At 38.5% G+C, this 26,218-nt stretch overlaps 8 protein-coding genes and 1 pseudogene across 12 annotated transcripts; 5 read left to right on the forward strand and 4 right to left on the reverse strand.

Annotated features, from left to right (window-relative positions):
* On the forward strand, nt 7–2,372 carry LOC104776781 (F-box only protein 6-like). The gene is made up of 2 exons (XM_010500904.1): nt 7–292; nt 954–2,372. Exons 1-2 carry the CDS (start codon nt 147–149, stop codon nt 2,191–2,193), a joined length of 1,386 nt encoding a protein of 461 aa, XP_010499206.1. The 5' UTR covers nt 7–146; the 3' UTR covers nt 2,194–2,372.
* LOC104776782 (stress-associated endoplasmic reticulum protein 2-like) lies at nt 2,454–3,709 on the reverse strand. The gene is made up of 3 exons (XM_019243681.1): nt 3,573–3,709; nt 2,959–3,115; nt 2,454–2,679 (listed from the first exon to the last, which is right to left on the reverse strand). Exons 1-3 carry the CDS (start codon nt 3,573–3,575, stop codon nt 2,633–2,635), a joined length of 207 nt encoding a protein of 68 aa, XP_019099226.1. The 5' UTR covers nt 3,576–3,709; the 3' UTR covers nt 2,454–2,632.
* LOC104776783 (squamosa promoter-binding-like protein 11) lies at nt 5,038–8,045 on the forward strand. 4 transcript variants are annotated; one of them, XM_010500910.2, is made up of 5 exons: nt 5,038–5,223; nt 6,271–6,994; nt 7,169–7,290; nt 7,405–7,653; nt 7,764–8,045. In XM_010500910.2, exons 2-5 carry the CDS (start codon nt 6,327–6,329, stop codon nt 7,910–7,912), a joined length of 1,188 nt encoding a protein of 395 aa, XP_010499212.1. In that variant the 5' UTR covers nt 5,038–5,223; nt 6,271–6,326; the 3' UTR covers nt 7,913–8,045. The 4 variants fall into 4 exon arrangements, with proteins under 4 accessions (XP_010499212.1, XP_010499211.1, XP_010499213.1 ...); XM_010500909.2 differs by lacking the exon at nt 5,038–5,223 and adding an exon at nt 5,680–6,177; XM_010500911.2 differs by lacking the exon at nt 5,038–5,223 and adding an exon at nt 5,680–6,160.
* On the reverse strand, nt 9,542–11,589 carry LOC104776784 (annotated as a pseudogene).
* On the reverse strand, nt 13,002–14,687 carry LOC104776785 (CRIB domain-containing protein RIC2-like). Of its 2 annotated transcripts, none has more exons than XM_010500913.2 (4): nt 14,239–14,687; nt 14,068–14,154; nt 13,856–13,936; nt 13,002–13,335 (listed from the first exon to the last, which is right to left on the reverse strand). In XM_010500913.2, exons 1-4 carry the CDS (start codon nt 14,354–14,356, stop codon nt 13,172–13,174), a joined length of 450 nt encoding a protein of 149 aa, XP_010499215.1. In that variant the 5' UTR covers nt 14,357–14,687; the 3' UTR covers nt 13,002–13,171. The 2 variants fall into 2 exon arrangements, with proteins under 2 accessions (XP_010499215.1, XP_010499214.1); XM_010500912.2 differs by having other exon boundaries at nt 13,042–13,335; nt 13,805–13,936; nt 14,239–14,544.
* LOC104776786 (mitochondrial import receptor subunit TOM20-2) lies at nt 18,170–20,118 on the reverse strand. The gene is made up of 6 exons (XM_010500915.2): nt 19,928–20,118; nt 19,518–19,596; nt 19,254–19,423; nt 19,105–19,152; nt 18,829–18,930; nt 18,170–18,642 (listed from the first exon to the last, which is right to left on the reverse strand). Exons 1-6 carry the CDS (start codon nt 20,024–20,026, stop codon nt 18,514–18,516), a joined length of 627 nt encoding a protein of 208 aa, XP_010499217.1. The 5' UTR covers nt 20,027–20,118; the 3' UTR covers nt 18,170–18,513.
* Nucleotides 20,279–22,053, forward strand: LOC104776787 (60S ribosomal protein L17-1). Its single transcript, XM_010500916.2, has 7 exons — nt 20,279–20,363; nt 20,462–20,498; nt 20,617–20,657; nt 21,186–21,416; nt 21,499–21,601; nt 21,695–21,762; nt 21,861–22,053. Exons 1-7 carry the CDS (start codon nt 20,361–20,363, stop codon nt 21,906–21,908), a joined length of 531 nt encoding a protein of 176 aa, XP_010499218.1. The 5' UTR covers nt 20,279–20,360; the 3' UTR covers nt 21,909–22,053.
* Nucleotides 22,395–24,007, forward strand: LOC104776788 (5' exonuclease Apollo-like). The gene is made up of 4 exons (XM_010500917.2): nt 22,395–22,730; nt 22,831–23,033; nt 23,125–23,232; nt 23,320–24,007. Exons 1-4 carry the CDS (start codon nt 22,439–22,441, stop codon nt 23,983–23,985), a joined length of 1,269 nt encoding a protein of 422 aa, XP_010499219.1. The 5' UTR covers nt 22,395–22,438; the 3' UTR covers nt 23,986–24,007.
* LOC104776789 (putative F-box/kelch-repeat protein At1g27420) lies at nt 24,324–25,824 on the forward strand. The gene is made up of 3 exons (XM_010500918.1): nt 24,324–24,777; nt 24,990–25,213; nt 25,282–25,824. Exons 1-3 carry the CDS (start codon nt 24,338–24,340, stop codon nt 25,659–25,661), a joined length of 1,044 nt encoding a protein of 347 aa, XP_010499220.1. The 5' UTR covers nt 24,324–24,337; the 3' UTR covers nt 25,662–25,824.

Raw genomic sequence — 26,218 nt, forward strand, 5'->3', positions numbered from 1 at the left:
CCCCCCCCCCCGCGCAGATTCTTGAATCGATGCTTTGCTAATAATGATGGCTGCTCCTACTACTGCCATTGTTTGATCTCTCTTCTTTTGTTTTACCTTTTTAGTACTTTGGATATCCAGCTTCTCTTTGTTTTTGTTGTTGGGGCATGGAAGAAGACCTTGCCATGCTTAGACATCTCATCGGTCAGCTTCAAGAGCTCTTGCACAACAACAACAACGGCTCTCCTCTTCTCTCTTCTCCCTCTTCTTCTCCTTCCTTTTTAGTTCTCCACCATCCTCAGTTTCAGAACGGGTAACCATTTCTTTTTTAATCTCTCTCTCTCTCTCTCTCTCTCTCTCTCAGTAGATCTATCTGTGGGGATTTCTATTTCTATGTTATATTTATAAATTGGGGCGATTTGTCGTAATGTGTTTCGTTTTAGGGCCTATTTTTGTTTGTTTGTTCGATATGGTTCAATCTCGATTGTTACTTAGAATCATGCAATTCCCATTTGTGAAGCAACTTCTTATGATGTATTTTTTTTTTTGTTGCTTTTTTAAAAAATTAGCTGAAAGAGGAAATTGATTTTGATTCATAGAGGTGGCCATCGTTTCACTGCCATATCTTCTTGTGCTTACTGTTACAAGCACTTCCATCACTGTGTCCATACCTAATTCTCTGCTTAAGAGAAAGCAGTCCTCTCTCCTTGCTTTGATATTCTTGGCTAATCTTTGTGGTGAATCCTCTCTTGAGTCAAATTCTTCTACTAGCATCTAGCTGTATGTTTGTTATTTGCCACTTTTTATGAATAAGTAGCTTGGACCTGTAAAAGGGTTATTCTTTTTTTAGGTGGTTTATTTGAGGGCACAATATTTGTTTGTTTCAAATGTAATGATATTTCAATATAAAGAATATGGATACTGTAACCTTTTTTTTTTGGCTGACAGATGATACGATTCTTGTTATTTGGCAGATGGTGTTTGCCCTGTATTGAAGAAACTTCTGCTGATGATTGTTGTGATCTTGTAATGGCTGCTGGTAAGAGGCCTGGGTTATTCAACATGTTAGAAACTGTCAAGCCTCCTCCTCTCAAACGAACTCGCAAAGAACGTAATCCAGGACATGACATTACTGGAAACATGGATCAAGATATCTGGCAGGATTTTCCCCAAGATCTCTTTGAAGCTGTTGTTTCCAGACTACCTATTGCTACTTTTTTCCAGTTCCGTGCAGTCTGCCGTAAATGGAATGCTCTGATTGATTCTGATAGCTTCTCCCGATACTGCACCGAGCTTCCTCAGACCATCCCTTGGTTCTACACCATTACCCACGAGAATGTCAACTCGGGACAAGTGTATGACCCTTCTTTGAAGAAATGGCACCATCCGGTTATCCCCGCTCTTCCCAAGAAGAGTATTGTTTTGCCAATGGCTTCTGCGGGAGGTCTTGTGTGCTTCCTCGACATTGGTCATCGGAACTTCTACGTGAGCAACCCGCTGACCAAGTCTTTCAGAGAGTTGCCTGCTAGGTCGTTCAAGGTCTGGTCTCGTGTTGCGGTAGGGATGACTCTGAATGGTAACTCCACCAGTCATGGGTATAAGGTTTTGTGGGTTGGATGTGAAGGAGAGTACGAAGTGTATGATTCCCTGAGTAATGTGTGGACCAAACGAGGGACCATCCCGTCCAACATAAAGCTCCCGGTGTTGCTCAACTTTAAGTCACAGCCAGTGGCTATCCACAGCACGCTCTACTTCATGTTAACAGAACCCGAAGGGATATTGTCATATGACATGGTCTCTGGGAAATGGAAGCAGTTCATCATACCGGGTCCGCCAGACCTGAGCGATCACACGCTAGCTGCGTGCGGAGAGCGGTTGATGCTGGTGGGTCTACTGACTAAAAACGCTGCCACTTGCGTTTGCATATGGGAGCTGCAGAAGATGACACTGTTGTGGAAGGAGGTTGACAGAATGCCAAACATATGGTGCTTGGAGTTTTACGGAAAGCACATTAGGATGAATTGTCTAGGCAACAAAGGTTGTCTGATTTTATTGTCCTTGAGGTCCAGACAGATGAACCGTCTGATTACCTACAATGCTGTTACTAGGGAATGGACCAAGGTCCCTGGCTGCACCGTTCCTCGTGGGGGGAGAAAAAGACTTTGGATCGCTTGCGGGACAGCGTTTCATCCCTCCCCTACAGCTAGGGCTTGACCTTCTCTTCTCTTGGTTCATTTTCCTTAGCCGTCTTTGAGGTTGTATTCGAAATGTTCACGTTCACACACGGTTGGGTTTTTTTGTTTGTTTGTTGTTGTTTTGTTTTTTGGTTTTGATTTTTCGAGACTGTAATATACAAAACTTTCGTGTTGTAATAAATAACTTGGGACTTGTGACTTGTGTTGTGTATAACTTCTTTTAACCCTCTGTGGCTGTGTGGCGTACCAAGCGAACAAAAGCATGACAACGGTGGCATCTTAACTTGAAACGTCTGATATAATAACTTAAATGGAAAATATTCTTCATTACATGATATGTATATAGTAAAGAGAAAGGTGACACATTCTACAGTATAAGGGGAGGAAAAGAGAGGACACAGAGGGAAGAAGATTCTACATTTTGAAAACTGCTTCTTCCAGCTTAAATGCTATTTGGTTTAAGCCATGCCTCCGCTAGTTGCAGTCCTGATTATCTGGAAGAGAGCTGTAACAAAGCCATATACACAAGGTTAGTGGACATAGAAGCATTTAAATACACTTAGGACTTAGCTAATCAAATGATTCAGATATCCAGACAATGCTTGTTACTAGTGTCGTATAAAAAAGAAGACATTGTAGAACCCAATACCAATCTGGAGACCAATATCCAAATTCAGACACATGCTATGGTGATGCCCTCAAGTAAAGATAGAGTAGTAACTTTTGAACAAGTAGAAAGTTAAAGGAATTGGAATAAGAAGAAGAAGGAAGAAGAAGAACTCACAAGAACCAATGACAACGAAGACGAAGAAGCCGAGAAGGATGGGGCCAACAGGGTAGTCCTTGCCCTTCTTGGTGGTGGTCTCAGGAACGAAACCTCTTTTTAATATGTTCTTGTCGAATTTCTCAATCTTCCTGTCTGCGAGTCTCTTTGAGGTTGTCTGCAACACCAAAATTATCAAACCAACCACACCATTCTCATTAATCAATCATCTTTATATATAGATAGATCCGAGGAGGATATCCAAAATCAGACTCTGGTTTGGGTACCGTATCATGATTCATGTATTTATGCAATTTACAAGAGAATCATGGGGACAGATTTAGCCATGCATATCTAAAATCAAAGCTAACACAAATACACATAATGTAGATAAACAACTCAGCTAATCCGACTCAAGTATAGATCAAAAGGTTCGTCTGATGCGAAATCACTCATTATTCAAAATTCAAAAACACAGAGTAAGATCAAAATCCACATATACTAAATCAGATCGGAAACATAATTTTTAACCAATTAAAAACATGAATCTCGAGGAAAAAAATAAAACGAAGGCCCCGTGATTCAATCTGACAAAACAAACCATTAAGGACAAAGATCGAGAACCGCAGCCATACCATGATTACGCTGGAGGAGCAAAGGGAATTGAAATTGAAAGATCACGAGCCGAACCAACAACACTTTCACCTCTGTTCTTTTTTTTTTTTTTTGGTGTTATAACTTTTTCTCTTTTTTTTTTTTTTATTCAATATTAATCCTTTATTTTTTTAACTTGTGTGTTTTCACCACCTAAAAAGGAAGATTCAGTCGTGCTATTCTCACAGCGTGAATTGTCACATCCAGTTTATGATTGGGTACCGAGACGTGTGATATCTACGTGTCCATCGATCATTGGATTGTTGTTTGTGATTTTTTTGTAGAAAAGTTTGCGAAGGCTCGAGAAAGTGACAGACTCAATTGGGGACAAAAAAAATTTCAGACACAAGTACTGAAAATCTCGCCGACGTGTTCCAAAAGTCAAAGCACGATTTTTTTTTTTTCCTTTTTTTTTTTTTGAGGGTCAATCAATAGATATAAATAATCCCAAGTCCCCAACCAAAAGAACCTTAATTGGTGTGTTACGGACCGTTTAAGACAGTGTTGTGTGGGGAGGATGATTTTGCCTGATTGGAACATGATCTGGTGTTTAATGTAACACGGTTAGAAGTTGGGGAGACTCTTTGGAGTTAGGCAAACCCAATACTACTAGTGTATTTTGTGTACTTTGTGAAAGTAGTAATAGAGAGGTTTTATAGAATTTCAAAACTTGCACGAATGTAAAATTGAATGGTATGTAGTAAGTAGACTAGTACTAATACTAAAAACGAATGAAAAATACAGTAGTTGACGACTTTTTGAAATTAGTTAAAGATGCTGAAACATATAAATTGCGGCTGTTTAACATGTTTAATTTGGCCGCTAAGAATGTAAACTAAGCTTTCTTGTTTGATTGAAACACCGGAAATATCCCAACATTAAAAATCTAATTTACAATGAAAGAAATTGCATACAATAAATTCTCATATCCCTTATTCAAACGAATGAAAAAATTAATTAAAATCTTGTTTGCACCACTAATGAAGCCTTAAATGTTGAATTCAGTTCATTCTAGGTTCTTTTTCTCTCTGTCCCCCAATATGAAATGGTTTTCGTGTACGCTAGCTAAACAACTTCCCCAAAGTTAAAAAAGCTCCTATCTAACATTTCTGACAAAGTCATTTTACATCTGTTCTTTATAAAAAAAAAAATTGGTAGGATCAGGATTTACAATATGTTACTTCATATTTTATTTGCGGAGCTACTCTAGCTAGAGCCTAGAATTAGTTACAACTTACAAGTCATCATTCATCATTTTGTTGTCTGTTTGCAATATACTACAATTAAACATTTAAACCTCTGTCGATAAATTTTTGTGATAAGAACATTATATTTTAATACTACAGTATTAGTTTAGCAGACAAAAAAAAAAAGACACAAAAAAAAAGAAAAAAAATGAAAGACAAAAAAGCAAAGAGAAAATGAAAGAAATAATTAAAAAGAAAAAAAAACCAAAGGAAGAAGAAAAGGAAAAGACTCTCGTGAGCTTCTTCTCTCTGTTCTCATTCGATTTCTCCTGAGGCGATTTTGGTGTCTCTTCCCCTTCACTGTATCTTTTAGTCAAAACCCTCTTCTCCGATCATCGACCACCTGAGATTTCTTCGGCCGTCTCGTCTCTGTTTCCTACTTGAGGTTTCTACTCTTACTTCCCCCTAAATGATTGAAAAACTAAATTTCTTTTTTCCTTGAGATTTGGGCGTCTTTTTATGGTTATTCATCTTAAAGTTTTAACCTTTATAGTTCAGGTCCTAGACTAGAGAGAGAGATAGAGAGAGAGAGATCGATGAATCAATGAAATTAGTTCAAGGTGAATGGTCTAGCCGTCTAGGTATTGAGAAATTGTTTTCTCATGTTTTTGCTGTGTCAAGCTCTCTAATGTCTGTGGTATTTTACTAGGCGAGTTTGATTGTAACATTGATAAAGTTTGTTTTTTTTTTTATAAAAACAAAAATCATCTCTTGGGTTAGTTTGATGAATTTTATTGGTTTTGGGGGACCACTAGCTTTCATTGTATTACTACCCTAGCTAGCTAGTTAGTATAGGGGGACTTTGATTGGGATCCAAACCTAATTCACTGTCACATTTTTGTCGTCCAGTCTTTATTGCTGGGGATAGATAGATAGATCCTTCTAATGGCTTATCTTGGTGCCGTTTTGTTTGACTATAGTTAATTCAATGTGTAAAGTTGTAAGCTTTTTAGACTTCAAGTTAGTTAGGGAACCCCTCTTTCTGTAAGTACAAAGGAGGAATTGGTGGGTTATTGAAAGAGTTTGCAGTTACAGTATGTGTAGTAGATCGTGTGTTTCTTCTCTTGTCAAGTTTGCTGGGCAATGTGATTTTTTGTGGAGTGTGGGACCAATTCAATAAATGCCACTTAGTTTTTGTGTGATGGAGAGCACAAGAGGAAAAGGAATACCCTTCCTCTTAACCCTTTTTGCTGGTCTGGGTGAAACATAGAAAAGTCTTTCTTCCTCAAAGTTAAATCATTAAAGTGGGAGCAATAAACGCTCATGACCCCTGTGTTTGGTTCTTGATATTCTCAAGAATTTTTTTTCACTTCTATCTTGTGGTATTGGTTAGTTGAGGGTATCTGTTTGGCTAGCCACAGTTTTTTATTATAGGATTGTCTAGTCTTTTTTTTCTTATCTGATTATCGCTGCAAACTTGTGGTTGTTGCAGGATTTTGTTACTTTGGCTTTGTTGCCGTAGGTCTATGAAATCAACCCATATCTTGAATGGACTGTAACATGATATCTCCGTTTCAGTGGGACTGGGAGAATTTGATCATGTCAAATCCGTCAAGGACTGAAAACGATAGCAAGCAGCTATCTACTGACTGGGAAACTGAAAAAGGTGATGGAATTGAGTCTATAGTTCCAGATTTCTTAGGCTTCGAGAGAGTCAGTAGTGGCTCTGCCACCAGTTTCTGGCACACTGCTGTGTCGAAAAGCTCACAGTCAACCTCTACCAACTCATCATCTCCCAATGTCAAACGGTGCAAGCCTCCTGCATCAGAAAGTTCCCCTGGAGATTCTTGCAACAACATAGATTTTGTCCAGGCCAAGGCATCCACTGCTCTGGAGGCATCTGTTGCCTCAGCTGAATCAGATCTTTGTTTAAAACTAGGAAAGCGGACGTACTCTGAAGAATTTTGGGGTAGAAACAATAATGACATTCCAGCGGTTTCTGTGAAGTTTTTGACTCCATCTGTTGTTGCTCGGAAGAAATCCAAATCGTGTGGTCAGAGCATGCAAGTCCCGCGTTGCCAAATTGATGGCTGTGACCTGGATCTCTCATCTGCTAAGGATTATCATCGTAAGCATCGAGTCTGTGAAAAGCATTCAAAGTGCCCAAAAGTTACCGTGAGTGGCCTAGAACGTCGATTCTGCCAACAATGTAGCAGGTAAGACCATGTTCACAGGTCAGGCCGGTGGTTATGCTCTGGCCTCAAGCTCATTCTTAAGTTGCATTTCTGTTAATGTTGAGTGCCTTTTCAGTCTAGTTGTCCAAAACTTACTTTTACATGCCCTATTAATATTAGACAGTAGCGAACTGATGACTTTTCTATTTGTAATAGGTTCCATGCCGTCTCTGAATTTGATGAGAAGAAACGAAGCTGCCGAAAACGTCTTTCTCATCACAATGCGAGGCGTCGCAAGCCACAAGGAGTATTTTCAATGAATCCAGAGAGGGTGTATGGTAAGAACCTACATCAAAACTTGATAAAATCAATGTTTCCTCAGGATCTTTCCGTCTGTCTATCTTATCACACACACACAACATCATTTCATGGAAATCTAATGTAACGTGTAGATCGAAGACAGCAAACAAATATGTTGTGGAAAGGATTGTCCCTTAACACAAGATCTGAAGATTTGTACGAATGGGGTACCACTTATGATACAAAACCTACACAGACGGAAAGCGGCTTCACGTTGAGCTTCCAGAGAGGTAATGGCTCTGAGGAGCAGTTGGTTGCTAGTAGCAGTCGCTCTTTCTCTACATTTCAAACCTCAGGCGGGTTTTCAGTTGGGAAGTCCAAGTTCCAACTTCATGGCGAAGGTTGGTATTTTTGCAGTTCTTCATTAGTCCTTTAGTATATGGATGGAGTTGATCTCTGGTGATTTTATAGCTAGTCCTTTTTAAGAAATTTGGGTTAAATATTATGGCAGGTGTGGGAGAATACTCAGGGGTCCTCCATGAATCTCAAGATTTCCACCGTGCTCTCTCTCTTCTGTCAACCTCTTCGGATCCCCTGGCTCAACCACATGCGCATCCACTTTCTCTACCCTTTTCATATGATGTTGTACCAAATCGATGAGTTAAGTAATGTGAAATTTGTAAACCTGTTATTCTGTTGGTGTATACTTTTCCAAAACTATGTAAACAACTTCATCCTGGATCCTGGTAGAATGCCAAACTTAGGCGACTATATATAATCGTTAATTTTTGTACCGCGCCCTTAAAACAGAGTCATATCTCTTTGAAAAGTATATTTCTTTATTCAATCTGAAAGAATTCACTTTTCTCACCTTAAGATCCAATTTCGTGGAGACAAATCTTGTCCTCATATTGAAAGTGTGGAAAATATTAATGCTCAAGTTGGCCTTGGGTTGGTAAAATCTTTTGAACTAAACAACCCTTACTGTTAGTATCGTAAGCAACAGATCAGAGTTCATATAACATCGAAATGAACAGAGTGTTGAGGTTTCTAAGGGCCATTATCAAATTCAGGTTAGTTTAGGTAAACATCTTTACACTAGTGGATGCAACATTTCAGGGAAGTAGATAACCGAGTGGCTCTCTGATTTCCAAAGCCTCATCTCACGTTTTAGTACTATTGTTGTCTCAAACTTTAGTTGCTGAAGTGTTATGCATGCTCCTCCTATCCGAATCTTTCATGTTTTCCGCTTGACATTTTGTAGCCTCGGTTTCTTTGGCCATTGTAGCCTCTTTGATGTACTTGTTAAACCATTTCTTCACTGTTGGAGGGTAAAAATTATTCATAAAATCTAGTTTGAGACCAATAAAAAGAAAAAAAGAAAAGAAAAGAGAGACATTCATAGAAAAGGAAAAGACAATGAGAAGTGGGAAGAGATTAAAAGCCAAATTGAAAAGACACCTATTATTGTGATTGTTGAAAGGCTATTGAATGATCAATGAGTGAGAAGAAAGAAAAAGTTGAAAGATGACAAGTTGGAGAGGTATAAGTACAAACCTAGTGAAGGGGACCAAAATTAAATTTCAATTTCATTTGGAGAGAGACTCAAAACGACGAAAAGCCTGAGGAAGGGTGTTGTAAGTTGAAAGAGAGAGAACCATGTGCTTAATGAAATTGATGTTGAAAATTAGAAAAGAAAAAGACGACAAGGATTGAAATTAATGTATATTGTCACCAAGTGGTCTGTGAGAAGTTGTTGTCGCTTTTGCTATAACAGCTTTAGAGAGGAACTTGTTGACAAAATGGAGGAGACAACAGGCTAGGCACCACCAATACAAGAACTTTCACAGTACAAAAATCAAGCAGATGTCTTTTTGTAATCAGACTTTCTTCCCACTTTAAAGTTTCAGACTTGAAACTCCAACAGTATGGAAAGCACCATAAGAAGTGAAGTATCAAAGAGCATGGATATAAAAGTGCTTACCAAGTGTTTCAAAAGAGGTATCTGCAAGATTTTTCTTTCAACTTTTTATTTACTGGTGCAACTTCCACAAAAGTACTCATTTGAGTATACATGGCTCTCCATTCTTTAAGGGCTCTGTCTATTCCTCATGATATCCAACGTTCACTTTATTTTTCAATTGTTCTATAACCAAATCCTGGAGCTCAGTAGTGACACTTCTTGTGTAGTCGAATGAATCTCTTTCGCCAATATGTACACCAGAAATAATGTTCAGGTTTGTCACAAGATGCATCATTTATTGAAATAATTCCTCTAAAACCCACAAATCAGAAAGTTATCTTGCATAATTCTCGCTGTCTTCACAATGCAAAGAAGTAAAATAATATTACAAACCTGAATGACCTCTTAACTAGTCTTAAAATAGTCGTAGACAAGCCTTACAGAGTAACGAAGGTGGCATACAAACGGATCCAGGAAGAAGTTGACATATTAAGTTTGGAAAAGTACAAGAAAAGCTAAGCCAACCGAGTGACTGGTTTAGCTAGAGCAATAAACGTTACACACGCTTTTATTTTATTCTTCGAAAAGAAACTCCATCGGAGGAAACCTGACTTATAATGGAGGGACTTCGTGTTCCTTACTTATTCATATGAAATGAGTAGGGAAAGTGCCAAATATTGGCTGTGGTTCGACCATGGGATTGTGTTTGGTCCCGCGTGGATCCGAAGAGGTTGACAGAAGAGAGAGAGCACTGTGGAAATCCTGAGTCTCATGGAGGCCTCCTGAGCATTCTCCCAGATCTGCCAAAACATATAACTCAGATTCAACGACAGAGATCTACAAAAGGCCGATCCATCAGCAAACATGCACAAACATATACTAGGTGACCAGTAAAGAAGTGAAGATATCAACCTTTGTCCGGAAGTTGAATGTTGTGTTTCCCTGCTGATAACCCGCCCGAGGTTTGAAACACAGAGAAAGAGCGGCTGCTACTAGCAAACAGCTGCTCCTCAGAGCCATTACCTCTCTGGAAGCTCAGGGTAAAGCCGCTTTCCATCTGTGTAGGCTTTGTCTCGCAAGTGGTACCCCATGCATAAGTTTCTTCAGATCTCGTGTTAAGGGACAACCCATTCCACAACATACTTGTATGCTGTCTCCGATCTGCAAAAGTAAACATCTCATATTAGATTACCTTGATATGAAGTGTTGTGTGTGTGAGAGAGAATAGAGAAAGATAGAATAGACACATGGAAAGATCCTGAGGAAACATTGATTATATAAATTTGTGGTGTCGGTTCTTACCGTACACCCTTTCTGGATTCAGTGGATATAAGCCTTGTGGCTTGCGACGCCTTGCATTATGATGAGAAAGACGTTTTGCGGCAGCTTCGCTTCTTCTCATCAAACTCAGAGACAGCATGGAACCTGAACAATAGAAAAGAAATCAATCCTCTACTGAATGGGAACTTTAAAGTAACAAAAATGAAACTTAAGAACTAACCGAAGCCAGAGCATAACCACGGGTCTGAACGGTAATCATGGTTTTACCTGCTACATTGTTGGCAGAATCGAAGTTCTATGCCTCTCACGGTAACTTTTGGGAACTTTGAATGCTTTTCGCAGACTCTATGCTTACGATGATAATCCTTAGCAGATGAGAGATCCAGGTCACAGCCATCAATTTGGCAACGCGGGACTTGCATGCTTTGACCACACGATTTGGATTTCTTCCGAGCAACCACAGATGGAGTCAACAACTTCATGGAAACCGCTGAAATGTCATTATTGTTTCTACCCCAAAATTCTTCAGAGTATGTCCGCTTTCCTAGTTTTAAACAAAGATCTGATTCAGCTGAGGCAACAGATACCTCAAGAGCAGTGGATGCCTTCACCTGGGCAAAATCTATGTTGCTGCAAGAATCTCCAGGGGAACTTTGTGATGCAAGCTTGCATTGTTTGACCTCGGTAGATGATGAGTTGATAGAGGTCGACTGTGAGCTTTTCGATACAGCAGTGTTCCAGAAACTGGTGGCGGAGCCACTACTGACTCTCTCAAAGCCTAAGAAATCTGGAATTATAGATTCAATCCCTTCACCTTTTTCAAATTCCCACTCGGTAGATTGCTGTTTTTTCTCATTTTCAGACTTTGACGGATTGGACATGATCAAATTCTCCCAGTCCCACTGGGATGAAGATACCATGTTGCAGTCCATTCAAGATGTGGGTTAATTTCATAGACCTACCACCAAAAAGCCAGAGCAACAAAAAACTGAAATAACAGATAAACTTGCAGAACTAGGGATTGTAAATGAAAGCCAAAATCATTTTTAAGAGAAGAAGAGACGATCCTATAAATAAACCTAACCAGCCAAACAAATACCTTATAGACAACAACCTTTAACTACAAATACCGGTAAGAGAGAAGAGAAACATGAGAATATCAAGCACCGCACCAATGCTCGTCAGCGTTTATGACTCACCAGAATATCAAAAAACGTCAGCAAGAGAAAGCTTTCTATGTTTCACCCAGACCAGCAAAAAGGGCAAAAGAAAGGGTATGCTCTCCATCACACAAAAACTAAGTGGCATTTATTCAACAGGACCCACAGATTCCTCCAATGAGATTGCCCAGAATTACCAACAACTTGTTAAGAAACACAGACGATAACGAGTCATTAAACCTATAGCCATCATTACTCCAAAACCCCTTCCCTACCCATTCATTCATCCTTTGTACTTGTAGAAAGTTTCATAACTAACGTCCTCAAAAACCAAAAAAGCTCGCTATTGTGGTCTACAAATTTACACATTGAATTATAAAGTATACGTGCAAAGAAAAAGACACCAAAAGCTTAAGCAAATGAAGGAAGCAAACCTCTTTGATCTCCAGCAATAAAGATTGAACTAACAAAATGAGACAGTAAGTTAGGTTTCGATCCCAATCACGGTCCCCCTCAGCTAAGTTTTTTCAATGAAAGCAAAAATGGTCCCTCTCAAACAATAAATAAATTCATCTAACTAACCAAAGTAATTAGAAGCAAAAAAAGTGTTGGATGCAACAATCCAATTCCGATTCGCTTGATTAACAAAAACCTAAGACTAATAAGGACGTCTTTTGCTTTCTTAAGTTACAGTAACAATGAGATAAGAGCAAACAAAGGACATCACACCACAGCCAAAAAAAACGATTCCGCCATTCTAGCAAATTCCTCTTTCTATACCTAAGACCATGAAGTACAGTTTCAGTTGATTCAACAATCGTAATTGATCTCTTTCTAAAATTAAGCTAGATTGTAAGAAGAAATAAGTAACGAATAAAATCCTAAATCTAAGGAGAAAACGTATTCCAAAGAATTTGGGGAAAGTATATAAGAGAAGAAGAAACCTCAAGGTAGAAAACAGAGAAGAGACCGCCGAAGAAAGCTCTCCGGAGGTTGACGATCGGAGAAGAAGAAGGCTGATGACTAAGAGCAAGAGGGAGAGTGAGACAATAACAGCATAATCGCTTCAGGGGAATCGGATGACGATGAGCTGCTCCTTTTCCATCCTCTCTCCCCCAAATTCAATTTTAATTTTGTTCCTTTATTCCTCTTTTGTTACTGTAGTAGTAGTGTGACCTTTTTTTTTAATTCCTCTTTTTTTATTTTCAAGTTGAGCAAAGGTTTTTTTTTTTTTTTTTTTTGCGTTAGTTAAGGAAAAATGTTTGTAATTTTACCGTTACAAAAATGAAAAGTTATAATTTGCATGAATGGTGAAGACTGAAGAGAGGAACAAAGATTACCAAAATTGAAAGATGAAGTCGGTAAGAGTTCATTATTGAATAGACTTTTTACTTTTTAGAGCTTTGAGGTATATTTACTTTGCAACCGGAATAAGATGTTTCTTACAACTAGGGGGAAACTATTAAAAGAAATAAATGTCATTGATTTTAGTAAAAAGATGCATGTGAAAAAATATCAGACGGTGGTGAGTTGAAAACCGGAGAATGGAAAAGATGAGGAGGAGGAGTTGTCAAAAGTGGTCATAGTTCCATCTACTCCGATGTGGCTCAGGTGTTTCACGTCCGTTGGAAACCCTATCTCCATCTCTGCCTCTCTCTCTTTCGTCTCTTCTTCGTAACCTGGTCACATAGTGTGTCGTCAGTCAGTACATTCATAAAATGATGATGATCAATCTATTACTTTTCAATTCTCCCATGTTTAAATTAAGGACAAAATAACATATCCGACTATTATTTGTTTTTATTCTAAATCTTAAAAGAATAAACTTAAAAAACACTTTAAAATTAATTACAAAAAAAAATCTATGATTGACTAATGCACAAAATGTATGCCGACAGCAAGCATGCCAATTGATTGGGGAAATAACTACTCAAAACGTAAAATGCTTATTTGGTTCACTTTGGCCCTTACTTAAACAATCAATCATAAGACAAATGAGTTTATGGTAACCCAAAATGTAATTAGCATGCAAAAACATAAAAAAAAGTGGAGATAATTATAATTAGTTTCTGTCCAATGTCAAAGGTAAAAAATGGTTTCCAGTTTTACCAATAAGAAGAAATTAAAGAAAAAGAAAAAGGAACCTACGAATGAAAAAGTGAGAGAAACTTTTGAAGCTTCGGATAATTCTGTAGATACCATCTGATATATTTGCACCGTTGTTGTCCATCTTTGTGTATTCTTTTTTGAATGAGCCATTTTCATCACTTTCTTCTCTTTCTTGTAGAACCAAAAAAAGGAACAAAAGATCATTCAGAATTAAAGAGAAAGAGAGTGGAAAACGTACAGCACGTGAAAATGACAAAATGAGAGAAACTTTTGAAGCTTCGAATCATTTTGAAGATACATACCATCTGAGGTATTAGCACCGACACCGTTGTTGTCCATTTTTGTGTATTCTTTTTTAAGTGAGCCATTTTCATCACTCTCTTCTCTTCCTTTGAAAACCAAAACACAAAAAGATTATTCAGAGAAGGAAAAATAAAAAGGACGACGACGTACGTGGTGTAAGAAGTAGGTACTTTTAATGAGTTGGTTTTGTTTCTTATGTTGATGAGTAGTGACCACGGCGACGCTGGATTGCGTTGAACACCCCAACGAAAACGGCAATATCACAAATCGCTCCATCCGATCTTTCATCTCTTTCCCTCAGCTCAAAGATGTATGTATATATGTGTGTATGTATGGTTATAATGTTATGTGTTATGCGTGTGTGAGTGAATGAAATGATTGAAAAGTGGCGATTTTGGTAGGGTTTATATTACAAAATTCGTGTATGTTTCTAACTTTGTAAGCAAGTTAGTATCATTAATTCCTTGAAGAATTTTGTAATTCCTAACCCAATAAAGGAATCGCCAGAGGGCGAGAGATTATGAGTGTCATTATTGAGTATATTTGGGGTTGCTTTTAGTTGGCCAACAGTGCCACTTAACCTAATTTCAAGATTAAAAGATTCAAGATAAGCCCCTCTTACCCAATAATCCCCATCTTTGTATTATCAATACCATAATTAGACTAAGTAGCTATGTGAGACACCCTCCAACCAGTGAGACAAGAGTAACATCTACAGTAGATCAGTTCAAAACAACTTTTCATCATTATGAAATACACTCTAAGGGTCACCTCAATATGCTTCTCCACATTAAATAATAGATTTTCAAGTTATGTAACTACTAATTACATCATTATAATATATTGATAGTCTACGTTTCTGTATCCAAACAAGATTGGATTAGAGTCGACGAGTTCATCAGTCAGTCATTCGGCATCTATTTATTTTCTGGATTCTGGCCCCTCACTTGTAATAGAAGCTACACCTCTCTGGGCATTAATCTTAGAATCAACTCCAACTCTATTTCAGAGAGATACAGAGGATTATCTCCCACCTAAAACAACTATTACTTTTTAAAAGCTTTATCTTTATTTGCATCTAAGCCATTTTAAATATGATCGACTAATTTCTCCCATATGCATAAGACATTTTTCTAAAAACTGTCTTAACAGATAAAGGATGACGTAGTTGGTGTAGATAAGCAAAAATAATAATTAATGATGGCCTTACACTGCATAATTTACATAGTAGCAATGGAGAAGAGAACAGAGACCCGTGATTCTACACTTCAAACCTACAAGAAGTATTTCATTCTTTCGTCTCTCCTCATTGCATTATACACAGCTTGAACCTGTCAAACCAAACAACACAAGTTCTCATCACATCAATCTTCAACTCCTAACTTTCTCTCATCCTCTATGTAAAGAAGGTTTGATTCTCTATGCCTCTTTTGCCTTACCCAAATGACTTTTCATATGTGCATGTGTGTGAGAGAGAGAGGGAAAAGGGGAAAACCTGTTCGCTAGAGACAACTCGGATAGGGCCAATATTCACTGACACATATTTGCCTTTGCTTGATAACGTCTGCTTTACACAATCCTTTGATGGGGGCAAAAACAAATTTGCAGCATTAGTAGGATTCTCGTGTTCTCGGTATGCAAATATTGGTTGAAAGACATTACATAAAAAGATACTCTTATCTGATTCTTACACCCAAACATAACAATATAAAGGAATAAACATTTTAGCAGCTAATAATGTACAAGACTAAGTATAGACCAAAGCAAGAGAACATATGTAAGCAAAGCAAAGTAGGGTACATAATACATGTTATACTTGTAATTATCAAGACGACAGTAGCAGAGCTTTTTGTGCCAGCACTGATTGAAGCAAATCATAATAAAATAAAAGTTCACAGCACAAAAATAATATGTTTTCTTCTAATAATTACAAAGTTTGGATTCCCTAACCAATTACTTAAGTGACTTCAAACGGATAAAAAATCATACCCCCCAACCGGCCAATTTTAATGATTTCACCTACTAAATACTTCATTTCAGGTCCACGACAGACACAGTACTGAAACGCCTGATGTCTTCTATATGCTAAAGAAGCGAACACTAAACCAAAAGATTGATGTAACAGTAAGGAGTCTGTTGCGTTTTATAAGGGGTATACTATGTATCTACTACCACCATGACTCTATATAGGAAAATATTGTAACTATTTGAGCTACCAGGTTTCCCATTACAGATCGAATATCAGGAACTCCAATATTAACCAAAAAATCTTGATACTATGAAAAAGAAAAACAAATTACCTCTNTCTTTCGTCTCTCCTCATTGCATTATACACAGCTTGAACCTGTCAAACCAAACAACACAAGTTCTCATCACATCAATCTTCAACTCCTAACTTTCTCTCATCCTCTATGTAAAGAAGGTTTGATTCTCTATGCCTCTTTTGCCTTACCCAAATGACTTTTCATATGTGCATGTGTGTGAGAGAGAGAGGGAAAAGGGGAAAACCTGTTCGCTAGAGACAACTCGGATAGGGCCAATATTCACTGACACATATTTGCCTTTGCTTGATAACGTCTGCTTTACACAATCCTTTGATGGGGGCAAAAACAAATTTGCAGCATTAGTAGGATTCTCGTGTTCTCGGTATGCAAATATTGGTTGAAAGACATTACATAAAAAGATACTCTTATCTGATTCTTACACCCAAACATAACAATATAAAGGAATAAACATTTTAGCAGCTAATAATGTACAAGACTAAGTATAGACCAAAGCAAGAGAACATATGTAAGCAAAGCAAAGTAGGGTACATAATACATGTTATACTTGTAATTATCAAGACGACAGTAGCAGAGCTTTTTGTGCCAGCACTGATTGAAGCAAATCATAATAAAATAAAAGTTCACAGCACAAAAATAATATGTTTTCTTCTAATAATTACAAAGTTTGGATTCCCTAACCAATTACTTAAGTGACTTCAAACGGATAAAAAATCATACCCCCCAACCGGCCAATTTTAATGATTTCACCTACTAAATACTTCATTTCAGGTCCACGACAGACACAGTACTGAAACGCCTGATGTCTTCTATATGCTAAAGAAGCGAACACTAAACCAAAAGATTGATGTAACAGTAAGGAGTCNAAAAAAAAAAAAAAAAACAGGGGAAACAAAAGTATCAATCAGTAAACTAGTACTCGTGACATTAACATCATCTGTTTCTTTCACCATTCAAGCTTGATATAGTTAAAAATCTAGTGAATAAACCACAAGTGTAGTAGGATTAGCTAAATCGACAAAACAGAACAGTTTTTGAAATCTGGAATAATCGAGCAAAATAGCAGCGAGTGCGTCAGTCGAATCAACAAATACGATTCCCTATTTCATCACAGATCCAAACATATCGCATCCGATAATCAAAAAATCCATTTCGGGTAAAAGAACAAAAATAACTCAAATGAAGAAATTAACGTAGGCGCGAGCGGGACCTGAAATCGCCTTGAGAACAGCTTCTTGAGGCGGACCTTGATCAGATTGATCGTTATGGCTGCAATTAAGCCGAGTAGCCCGCTCGGGAGCAGACGCGAAACCACTGAAACATAGACTCTTCGGCGCCGGGAACAAACCATGGATTGGAACTGATACTGGAGAAGGAGGGAGGAAGAAGCATCTACTAGCGCCCGAAGTCCGCCGTGATTCCGATACGAATACGGAACGCAATATCGTTTTACAAGCCATTTTTTTCCAAGCAGAGATGATGATGAGTCGAGTCGAAAAGACAGACTTAACGCTGCGTTTGATTTATTTATAAAAAATTTCTTAGGCGTTGGCGAGGGATAAGGTATAAAAGGCCACTTATGCCCTTAGGTTTTTGTCTTCTCTAAGGTCGTTACGTCTTTCATTAAGCCAATAATTTTAGTCAGGACCAACCCTAAAGTTTGTTTAAGTGATCGATGAATACATGAAGATTACAGAACCCTCAAGTTAACTGGCTCATATAGGTAGTATTATGTTAACTGCTAGATGAAGGTTACAGAAACCTTGTCCTTGATACTTGAACATTTGCGTGTACGGTGTCTTTGTATGTAAAGTGTATCTAACACAAAACTGCAAGGGGTACCATCTTTAGAGCTTCAAATCTCATAGGTTATTCTTACAGGAAGTTTCAGTATTTTTATGTGAATAAAAAAAGATATCGTGCCAGCTAACAAAACCCATAACAACATAGCTAAGATGATGGCAACATAACTTCTCTTACCCCAAAGATAAAAAAAGAAGAAAAAACGAAAACCAATATGAAGAGACAAAACATCCTAATGGTAAGTCACAAACGGTTACTCTTCAACTTAGTACCTCTCTGTGCTTGGGAGATGTAACTAGAAGTTTGTGTGTGCGGGCATTATTTCTTATGGAATGCCCATCACTAATATGGCCTTAAGCTTTATCTAGCAGGGGGTGGAGGGCCGAGGGATTTTGCCATGCCAACCCAAACAACAATCCCAAAAGCGAGGATTACCCAACCACATACATCATAAGTGAAGTCATAGTTCTTCTTCTTCTTCTTACCACTCTGCAAAAGCAAGGCAATTTCTCTGAGCAACCACGGAAAAAACATAACCCACATATGAGATTCTTTCACTTGCTTATGTTCTAAATTTCTAATGAACTCGGTACTCGAGAATAACTGTGTGAAAGAAGATGACACCTTTCAAAATATTGAACAGCACACTAACCAACAAAACACATGATAACTTACACTAACATTCGACGAAGCTGAAGGACCTCCTCCTCCTCCTCCTCCAACTAGCGCTTGCTGTCCCATTCCTTGCCTGATGAACTCCAAATGCAGTTCTGGGGCCTAATCACATACACAGAAAAAGAGATGAGCTCTAAAATAAAATAACTACAGAAGATGGAATAAAAATGTCAAAACGACTATTTCCTTGTTTCTGTCATAGCAGTCGTAAGTCTCAAATGTTATAATTTGTGGTACACAAGATTTGACTCTGAAAATGGAAAGTTGAAATAATACCTTTGCTGCGACTTCCAAAGCCTTGAGATACATCTCATTGCCTGGGTCCTTCAAAACAAAAGAAATAACAAGTTGGTCTCACTACACTCACAACAACATATAAGTTTCAAATTCCACAGCATAAAAAAAAAAAATCAGAAGATGTATACCTCATTTTCAGCTCTTTGGAAATATTCAGCGGCTTTATCCAAGTGCCCTTTTGCTACATCAACATCCGGAACAAGAAATGCATGGGAAGTGTGGGCGTTCCCAAGACACCAAAGAGCCTGATGCTTCCCTGGATTTAATGTCAACGCCTCTTCCAGCTTGGAAATAGCATCTGTATGATCAAATATGTTGTTATATTAAACTCCAAGAGAAGTCAAGAATACACAATTAGCAAAGATTAGTTACACACTTAAATGAACTCATACCATTTAAAATCACTTTCGCATCAGGAATGCTCTGGAACTGAGAAAGTTCAAGCAATGCTCCACCCCATTTCAAAAGATTCTGCAGGAAATAAAATTAACCACAAAGGTATTCTTCACTTCTTCATATAAACCACAAATCAAAAAGGATTCGAAGAAAACGTAATTTCAGAGGAACATCTTTCAATCTAATTCAAGACCCAAACTAAACACAGTGATTAGTATCAATACAGAGTAAAACATCACAAAGAAGACACTCAAGTAACCAATCTCAAGAACGAATACTTAGCAATTCGAACAAGCTAATGCCCGATCATGTAATCCAAATCAACAAAAACGGAAAACGAGAAGCAAGAACTAGAAAAAATAAAGATATTACTCAGGAGAGAGGAGACAAGTATAGTAGTACAAACATCGGAATCAAGAGGATCGTTAATGTACTGAGCCTCACAAGCTTTGCGAGCATGCTCGAACATAAGAAGCCTTTCAACGTCGGCGGCAGAGAACTCCATCGTCACGATTCAGGTGGGAAAAATTCCTAGGGTTCGGTGGTTCGGTTTACTGCGGAAAAAAGTCGAAGACAAGTTCTGAGGGTTTTAGCCTTACTTACAAGTCGTCGGTGCTTTACAACATCTCATTGGGCTTATAAAACCTATTATTGCCCAAGCGGACCGGAAAAAGGCCCAATTTAAAAGTAAGATACGTAACCTAAAAAGCCCAATAAATTTGACCACGTCACCTAATGTATTCGCCGATTAGGGTTTCATATGTTTCCCTATATAAAAAGGGATCTCCAAATAAAGAGATCTCCAGTCTCTCCGTCCTCTGTTCTTGAGTTTTGTCGCCATGGTAAATGCGCAATACTACACTCGTTACCAAGTTTTCTCTTCTGTATGGTGCTCTTATGCTTAATGTTCTAACGCCTTGTTATTGTTTTCTTTCTTCAGGTGAAGTACTCGCAAGAGCCGGATAATTCCACCAAATGTAAGAACTCTTTCGTGGTGTCACTGTTGTTTTTTATATTTAGCTTCTTCTAGCTTCACTGTTGTTTCTGAAGCGATGCAATGATTACTGATTGAAATGGGTTTCGATTTGTTTGCAGCATGCAAGGCGAGAGGAGCCGATCTCAGGGTTCACTTCAAGGTAAAAATTTCATGTACTGATTTCGGATCTTGGAAATGAATTAGACTAGGGTCTTTGTTAGGGATTTAAGTTCGTAGTTAGGACAAAACCTGATTAACAAAAAGCAGGGTTCTGTTGCTTAATAACAGACCTCACGTAAATGTCAGGGAAATCGAATTGGTCTTCGTGAATGGGTGAGCCAGTGTCTTTTGCTAATAGCTTATGGTTCAGTCCATGATGGTACATTATATAGCTGAGCTTGTTATCCTTTTGAGTATTGTAATATAGTGCAGATTTGTATCATTTAGGATCTTATGTAGCTCGAAGTAGACTCTAATCTTATGTAGTGAGCGATACCTCATATATTCTTTTGTTTCTTACAAGCTTAGCTGTTGCTTAGTTTTTGTCATAGCTCACATTTTTATGTTTAAGATGTTAACGGTTTTGGTTTTGGTTGAAGTATCACACTAGTGGGGTCTAACAGAGTTTGTTTGGTTGATTTCTGTGAATCTAATTGTTTTATTTTTGAATTTGATTTTTGGATGGCAGAACACTAGGGAGACAGCGCACGCCATAAGGAAGCTACCATTAAACAAGGCCAAAAGGTACTTGGAAGATGTCATAGCTCACAAGCAAGCTATCCCTTTCACCCGTTTCTGTCGTGGTGTTGGTCGTACTGCTCAGGCAAAGAACAGGCATTCAAATGGTCAAGGTCGCTGGCCTGCTAAATCTGCTCAATTCGTCCTTGATCTTCTCAAGAATGCTGAGAGCAATGCTGAGGTTTGTTTTTGAGTCTTTTGTTTATATTCTCATGTTTATCTTTCTCAGGTGCTAAACTTTTTTGTAAACATTTTATTATCAGGTCAAAGGGTTGGATGTTGATGCCCTTTTCATTTCTCACATCCAAGTGAACCAAGCAGCAAAACAGAGGCGAAGGACATACAGGGCTCATGGAAGAATCAATCGTATGTTTCTTTTAGCTGTATTCTACTCTTTATCCAACCTTTGTTTCTTCTTCCACATTGTACTGACGTCCTGATCCAATTATATCTTTGCAGCTTACATGTCAAACCCATGCCACATCGAGCTGATTCTGTCAGAGAAGGAAGAGCCTGTGAAGAAAGAGGTAAAATGATTGATCTCAGTGTTCTTTTCTAATCGTTACAAATCCTGATTTTCACATCTTCATTATTCTCATATTTTGTTTTGTTTGGTTTTTTGCAGCCGGAGACACAGTTGGCAGCGAAGTCAAAGAAAGGAGCCTCATCTTGAGCTTTATTATAGACAAGTCTTTTTGTGCTCACTTGTGTTACCCCTTAATACATTTTGTTAGCTTCTGCTTCCTATAAGACCAAAACCCAATTTTTAAGAATGATAATTATGGCTGTTGGTTTGTTGAAAGACCCTCCCTTTTTTATTTCTTCTTTAATCCTTGGTTATGTTCTTAGTAACCAATACATATCATGAAGCAAATTAAGATTTGGGTAGTTGAATTTTATGTCGCAGTTTGATTAGAGCTTTCAAATGTAAAGATTAAAGTGATTACACAGTCTAATAACCTGGATTGATTGCAATTGGTTAAACCTACGTTTGTGACTGGGGCGTGTTTTTTTTGGTTCTGCAACAAGAATCAAACAATCGCAAGCTGTGAAGAGAATGAAGAAAATGTAGGATTCGAGTAAGCTGTAAAGCCCAAAATAGGCCCAATTATGAAGGAGCCCAATGAATGAACGAAGGAACCATCGTCGTCACTAGGAAACTTCCAAAAAACAAGCAAATTTCAATTTTTGAAAGAATCAGAAATGGAGAGTGGTCTGATATCAGTGGATCGATGGAGAAATGGGAGTCAAGCCTACTTCTTGACTCATATGCACTCCGACCACACGCGTGGCCTCTCCGGCGACTGGTCCCAGGCTCCTCTCTACTGTTCCCGCACCACCGCCTCTTTGTTTCCCTCCCGATTCCCAGGATTCGACCTCTCATTGCTTCGCGTCGTCCCTCTCTCTTCCTGGACATCTCTCTCCCTTCGCTCTCCTTCCTCCGGCTCCACCGTCCGTCTCCATTTCATGGCTATCGATGCTCACCACTGTCCTGGTATGATTAATGATACTGTAATCTATCTCTATAGAGTAAGGTTTGGTGTGTTCTCGGTGACAATTTGGAATTTGATTGTATGATCTGGTGTTGTTGTAAGGTTCCGTGATGTTCTTGTTCCGTGGCGATTTTGGATGTTTTCTTTACACCGGAGACTTCCGCTGGGATGCTGATGCAGCAGATGAAGCTAGAAACACTCTCGTTGATGCTATTAACGAGTCTCCAGTTGATATTCTCTATTTGGATAACACTTACTGCAACCCAATTTACAGCTTCCCTTCTCGTCAAGTCGCTGCGAATCTGGTTCGACCTAAAACCCTTACCTGTAATAAATCTTAAACCCCTGAAGAATCTCCAGTTGTTGAATCTTCATAGTCCTATCTTTTGATTGTAGGTTGCTGATATAATCGCAGCTCATCCTTCACATGATATCATTATAGCAGTTGACTCTTTGGGGAAAGAAGACTTGCTTGTTCATGTTTCTCGTATTCTCAATATCAAGGTTTCTTATTGAAATCATCTGCCTTTCTTTATCCTTCCTGCAAATGGATTAGCCTGTTAATATCTTTGTTCTTTGTTTATCCTTTAGATTTGGGTTTGGCCTGAGCGTCTTCGTACAATGCATCTCCTTGGGTTTCAAGACATTTTCACTACTGATACATCTCTTACAAGAGTGCGTGCTGTCCCTCGTTATAGTTTCAGCATTCGGACTCTCGAGGGTCTGAATACTATGTGTCCAACTATTGGTATCATGCCTTCCGGTCTTCCATGGGTGAAAAGACCATTCAAAGGAGATGACAAGCTCTCTGGTTCGTTTCTTACTGCGAGTATGAAGAATGAAACCATTTCTGCTCAGAAAGAATTACAAGCGGCCGCTGTGCATAAGTTCCATGATTATATGTACTCCGTGCACTACTCGGATCATTCATGCTATGAGGAGATTGCAGAGTTCATAAAACTTGTGAGGCCGAAGAGCATGAAAGGAATAGTAGTTTCATCATCATCTTATGTTGACCCTCTCTACTATTTTGGGCGTATCTGCGGAGCCAACCAACCTCCACAAGTTCTGCTTATGAGGCCTGACACTGCTGAGGAGTTTCGAGCTGTTAGGATCAAGTCATATTCTGGAAGTGACAAGACTAGAGCGTTGGCAAAAGGCAAAAAAAGGAAGCGAGATAGTCATTCAAGTTTAAAGAGAAACAAGAAGAGAGCACGTATACAAGTTAAGTGCGCAAAAATTGTTGAGGTTGATTAGCTCTACTTGATTCTGGGATGTGGCGGCTTCTTTTTCCTAAAGCTTACAATGGTGACTATGTGAATGGTCTAATACACAATCCTTTTCAATGGGAGGAGTAAGTAAACTTTGATAAAATATAAGAACTTAGTTAGTTGAATATAAAATCTCTATCTTTGAAAAGGTAAGCACTTGTTGTATATGTTTAGTTTGACAAAATCCTGTTTTTTTTTATTCGAAAACATTTGGTCAATGTTTTTCTATCTTTTGTTTGTTATCCAAATGATTGCTCAAACCAGTTTTTTTATTGCAACATTTGCATTTTATTAAATGATGAAATGAGTGATTAAGGGAAGGAAGTAAAATTGTGAATATGGTTGTGGAGTCGTCGTCGTCATATCCGATCATACCTGGCTTGACAGACGATGCAGCGGAGCTCTGTCTCTCGAAAATACCCCGGTCTAGCTTTCAGATCACTTCTCAGGTGTGCCGGAGATGGAGGTCATTCCTCAGGAGCAAGCATTTTGCAGCCTTTCGAAAGTTGACCGGAACTGTGGAGGAATTCCTTTGTGTCCTGATGGAAAGCGAATGTGGAAGAGACGTGTACTGGGAAGTTTTTGACGCCTCTGGGAACAAGTTAGGCCAGATCCCTCCTGTTCCTGGTCCCTTGAAGCGCGGTTTCGGCGTTGCTGTTCTTGATGGCGGGAAGATTGTGTTCATTGGAGGATATACGGAGGTTGACGGCTCTGGGATCAATAGCACTACAGTCTCTGCCTCTGCCGATGTTTACGAGTTTGATCCTGCTGCTAACAGGTCTCCATTCTCAACTTCCCTTTCCCATACAATCTTATCAAATGTGACATTATTCTCATTATTTTAAATTTGAAATCAGTGAGTTAATTAGTGAAGAACTGAGAATGACATTCTTATAACATAAAAATCTTTAAGCGTCATCATAAACTTAAAAATGGTAGTAGCGTGGTCCTGTCTGGTTTTATTCTGATATCATGTCCGAATTTTTGCAGCTGGAAGAAACTAGCGGACATGAACATACCACGTTACAACTTTGCATTTGCTGAAGTGAATGGCCTTTTGTATGTCATTCGAGGCTATTCAACAGATACTTATAGCCTTTCCAACGCGGAAGTGTATAACCCAGAAACTAACCAATGGAGCCTTATGGATTGTCCAAACCGCCCGGTCTGGCGTGGCTTTGCATTCTCCTTCCGTTCCAAACTCTACGCTGCAGGTAGGAGACAATGGACATTTATAGATTCCGATGAACATTGGTTTAACTATGTTATATGATCTTTTCAGGCAATGGATCGAGGTTCATCGACATATATGACCCCAAAACGCAGACATGGGAAAAGTTAAACTCGGAGCAATCAGTGTCGGTCTATTCCTACACTGTTGTAAGGAACAAAGTGTATTTCATGGACAGGAACATGCCTGGATGTCTGGGAGTATTTGATCCAGAGAAGAATTCGTGGATTTCGGTGTTTGTGCCTCGGAGAGAGGGTGGTTTCTGGGTGAGACTCGGAGTATGGAACGATAAAGTTCTGCTGTTTTCAAGGGTTTGTGGACATGAGATCTTAATGTATGACCTTGATAAAGAAAAAGGGTCCAAGTGGAGAGTGTGTGATCAGATTAAACCATCTGCTTCTCAATTGACCAGCGTTCTCATCCACTTCTGATCCCCTCTCTTTCTAACATCATTCTTCTGGACGTTTTGGAGGTATGAGTTTGTGTGTTATGCCAAAATGTCCCCAATTTCTAAACTTTGTGAATGATTCCTGTATTTGCTAATCTTGTGTAAATAACTAAATATGATTAATGAAAAGCATCAAAAACCAAATATTTATGTACAGCATGATATATGATTGCAGGTAAGAGGTAATATATGAGTGTCAACTAAAAATTTCAAAATTTTATAGATTCTAAAATGAAAGCCAATTCTTTGAGCTTCTAGATTTCGAATTGATTACGAATGTCCAGTGCCGCTGGTTATCACACTGGTCAGATAGGAACATTGATTAAGAAAGATTGTACTCGAGTATGAACCAAACAATTTTCTGAACTAAATGAACATTATTATTTCCTGTGTTCTAATGTGATGGAAGAAATGTGTCTGGAAAAGAGCTATACGCCTAAGTATGAGAAGCTAATCTTTACATGTAAAGATTTTGTACAGAAGAACGAAAAAAGTTAGAAATCATCAGCGCGGTGGATCTCGCCCATAAGAATTCGATTG

This window comes from Camelina sativa, chromosome 3, assembly GCF_000633955.1.
Source record: "Camelina sativa cultivar DH55 chromosome 3, Cs, whole genome shotgun sequence".
NCBI lineage: Eukaryota > Viridiplantae > Streptophyta > Magnoliopsida > Brassicales > Brassicaceae > Camelina > Camelina sativa.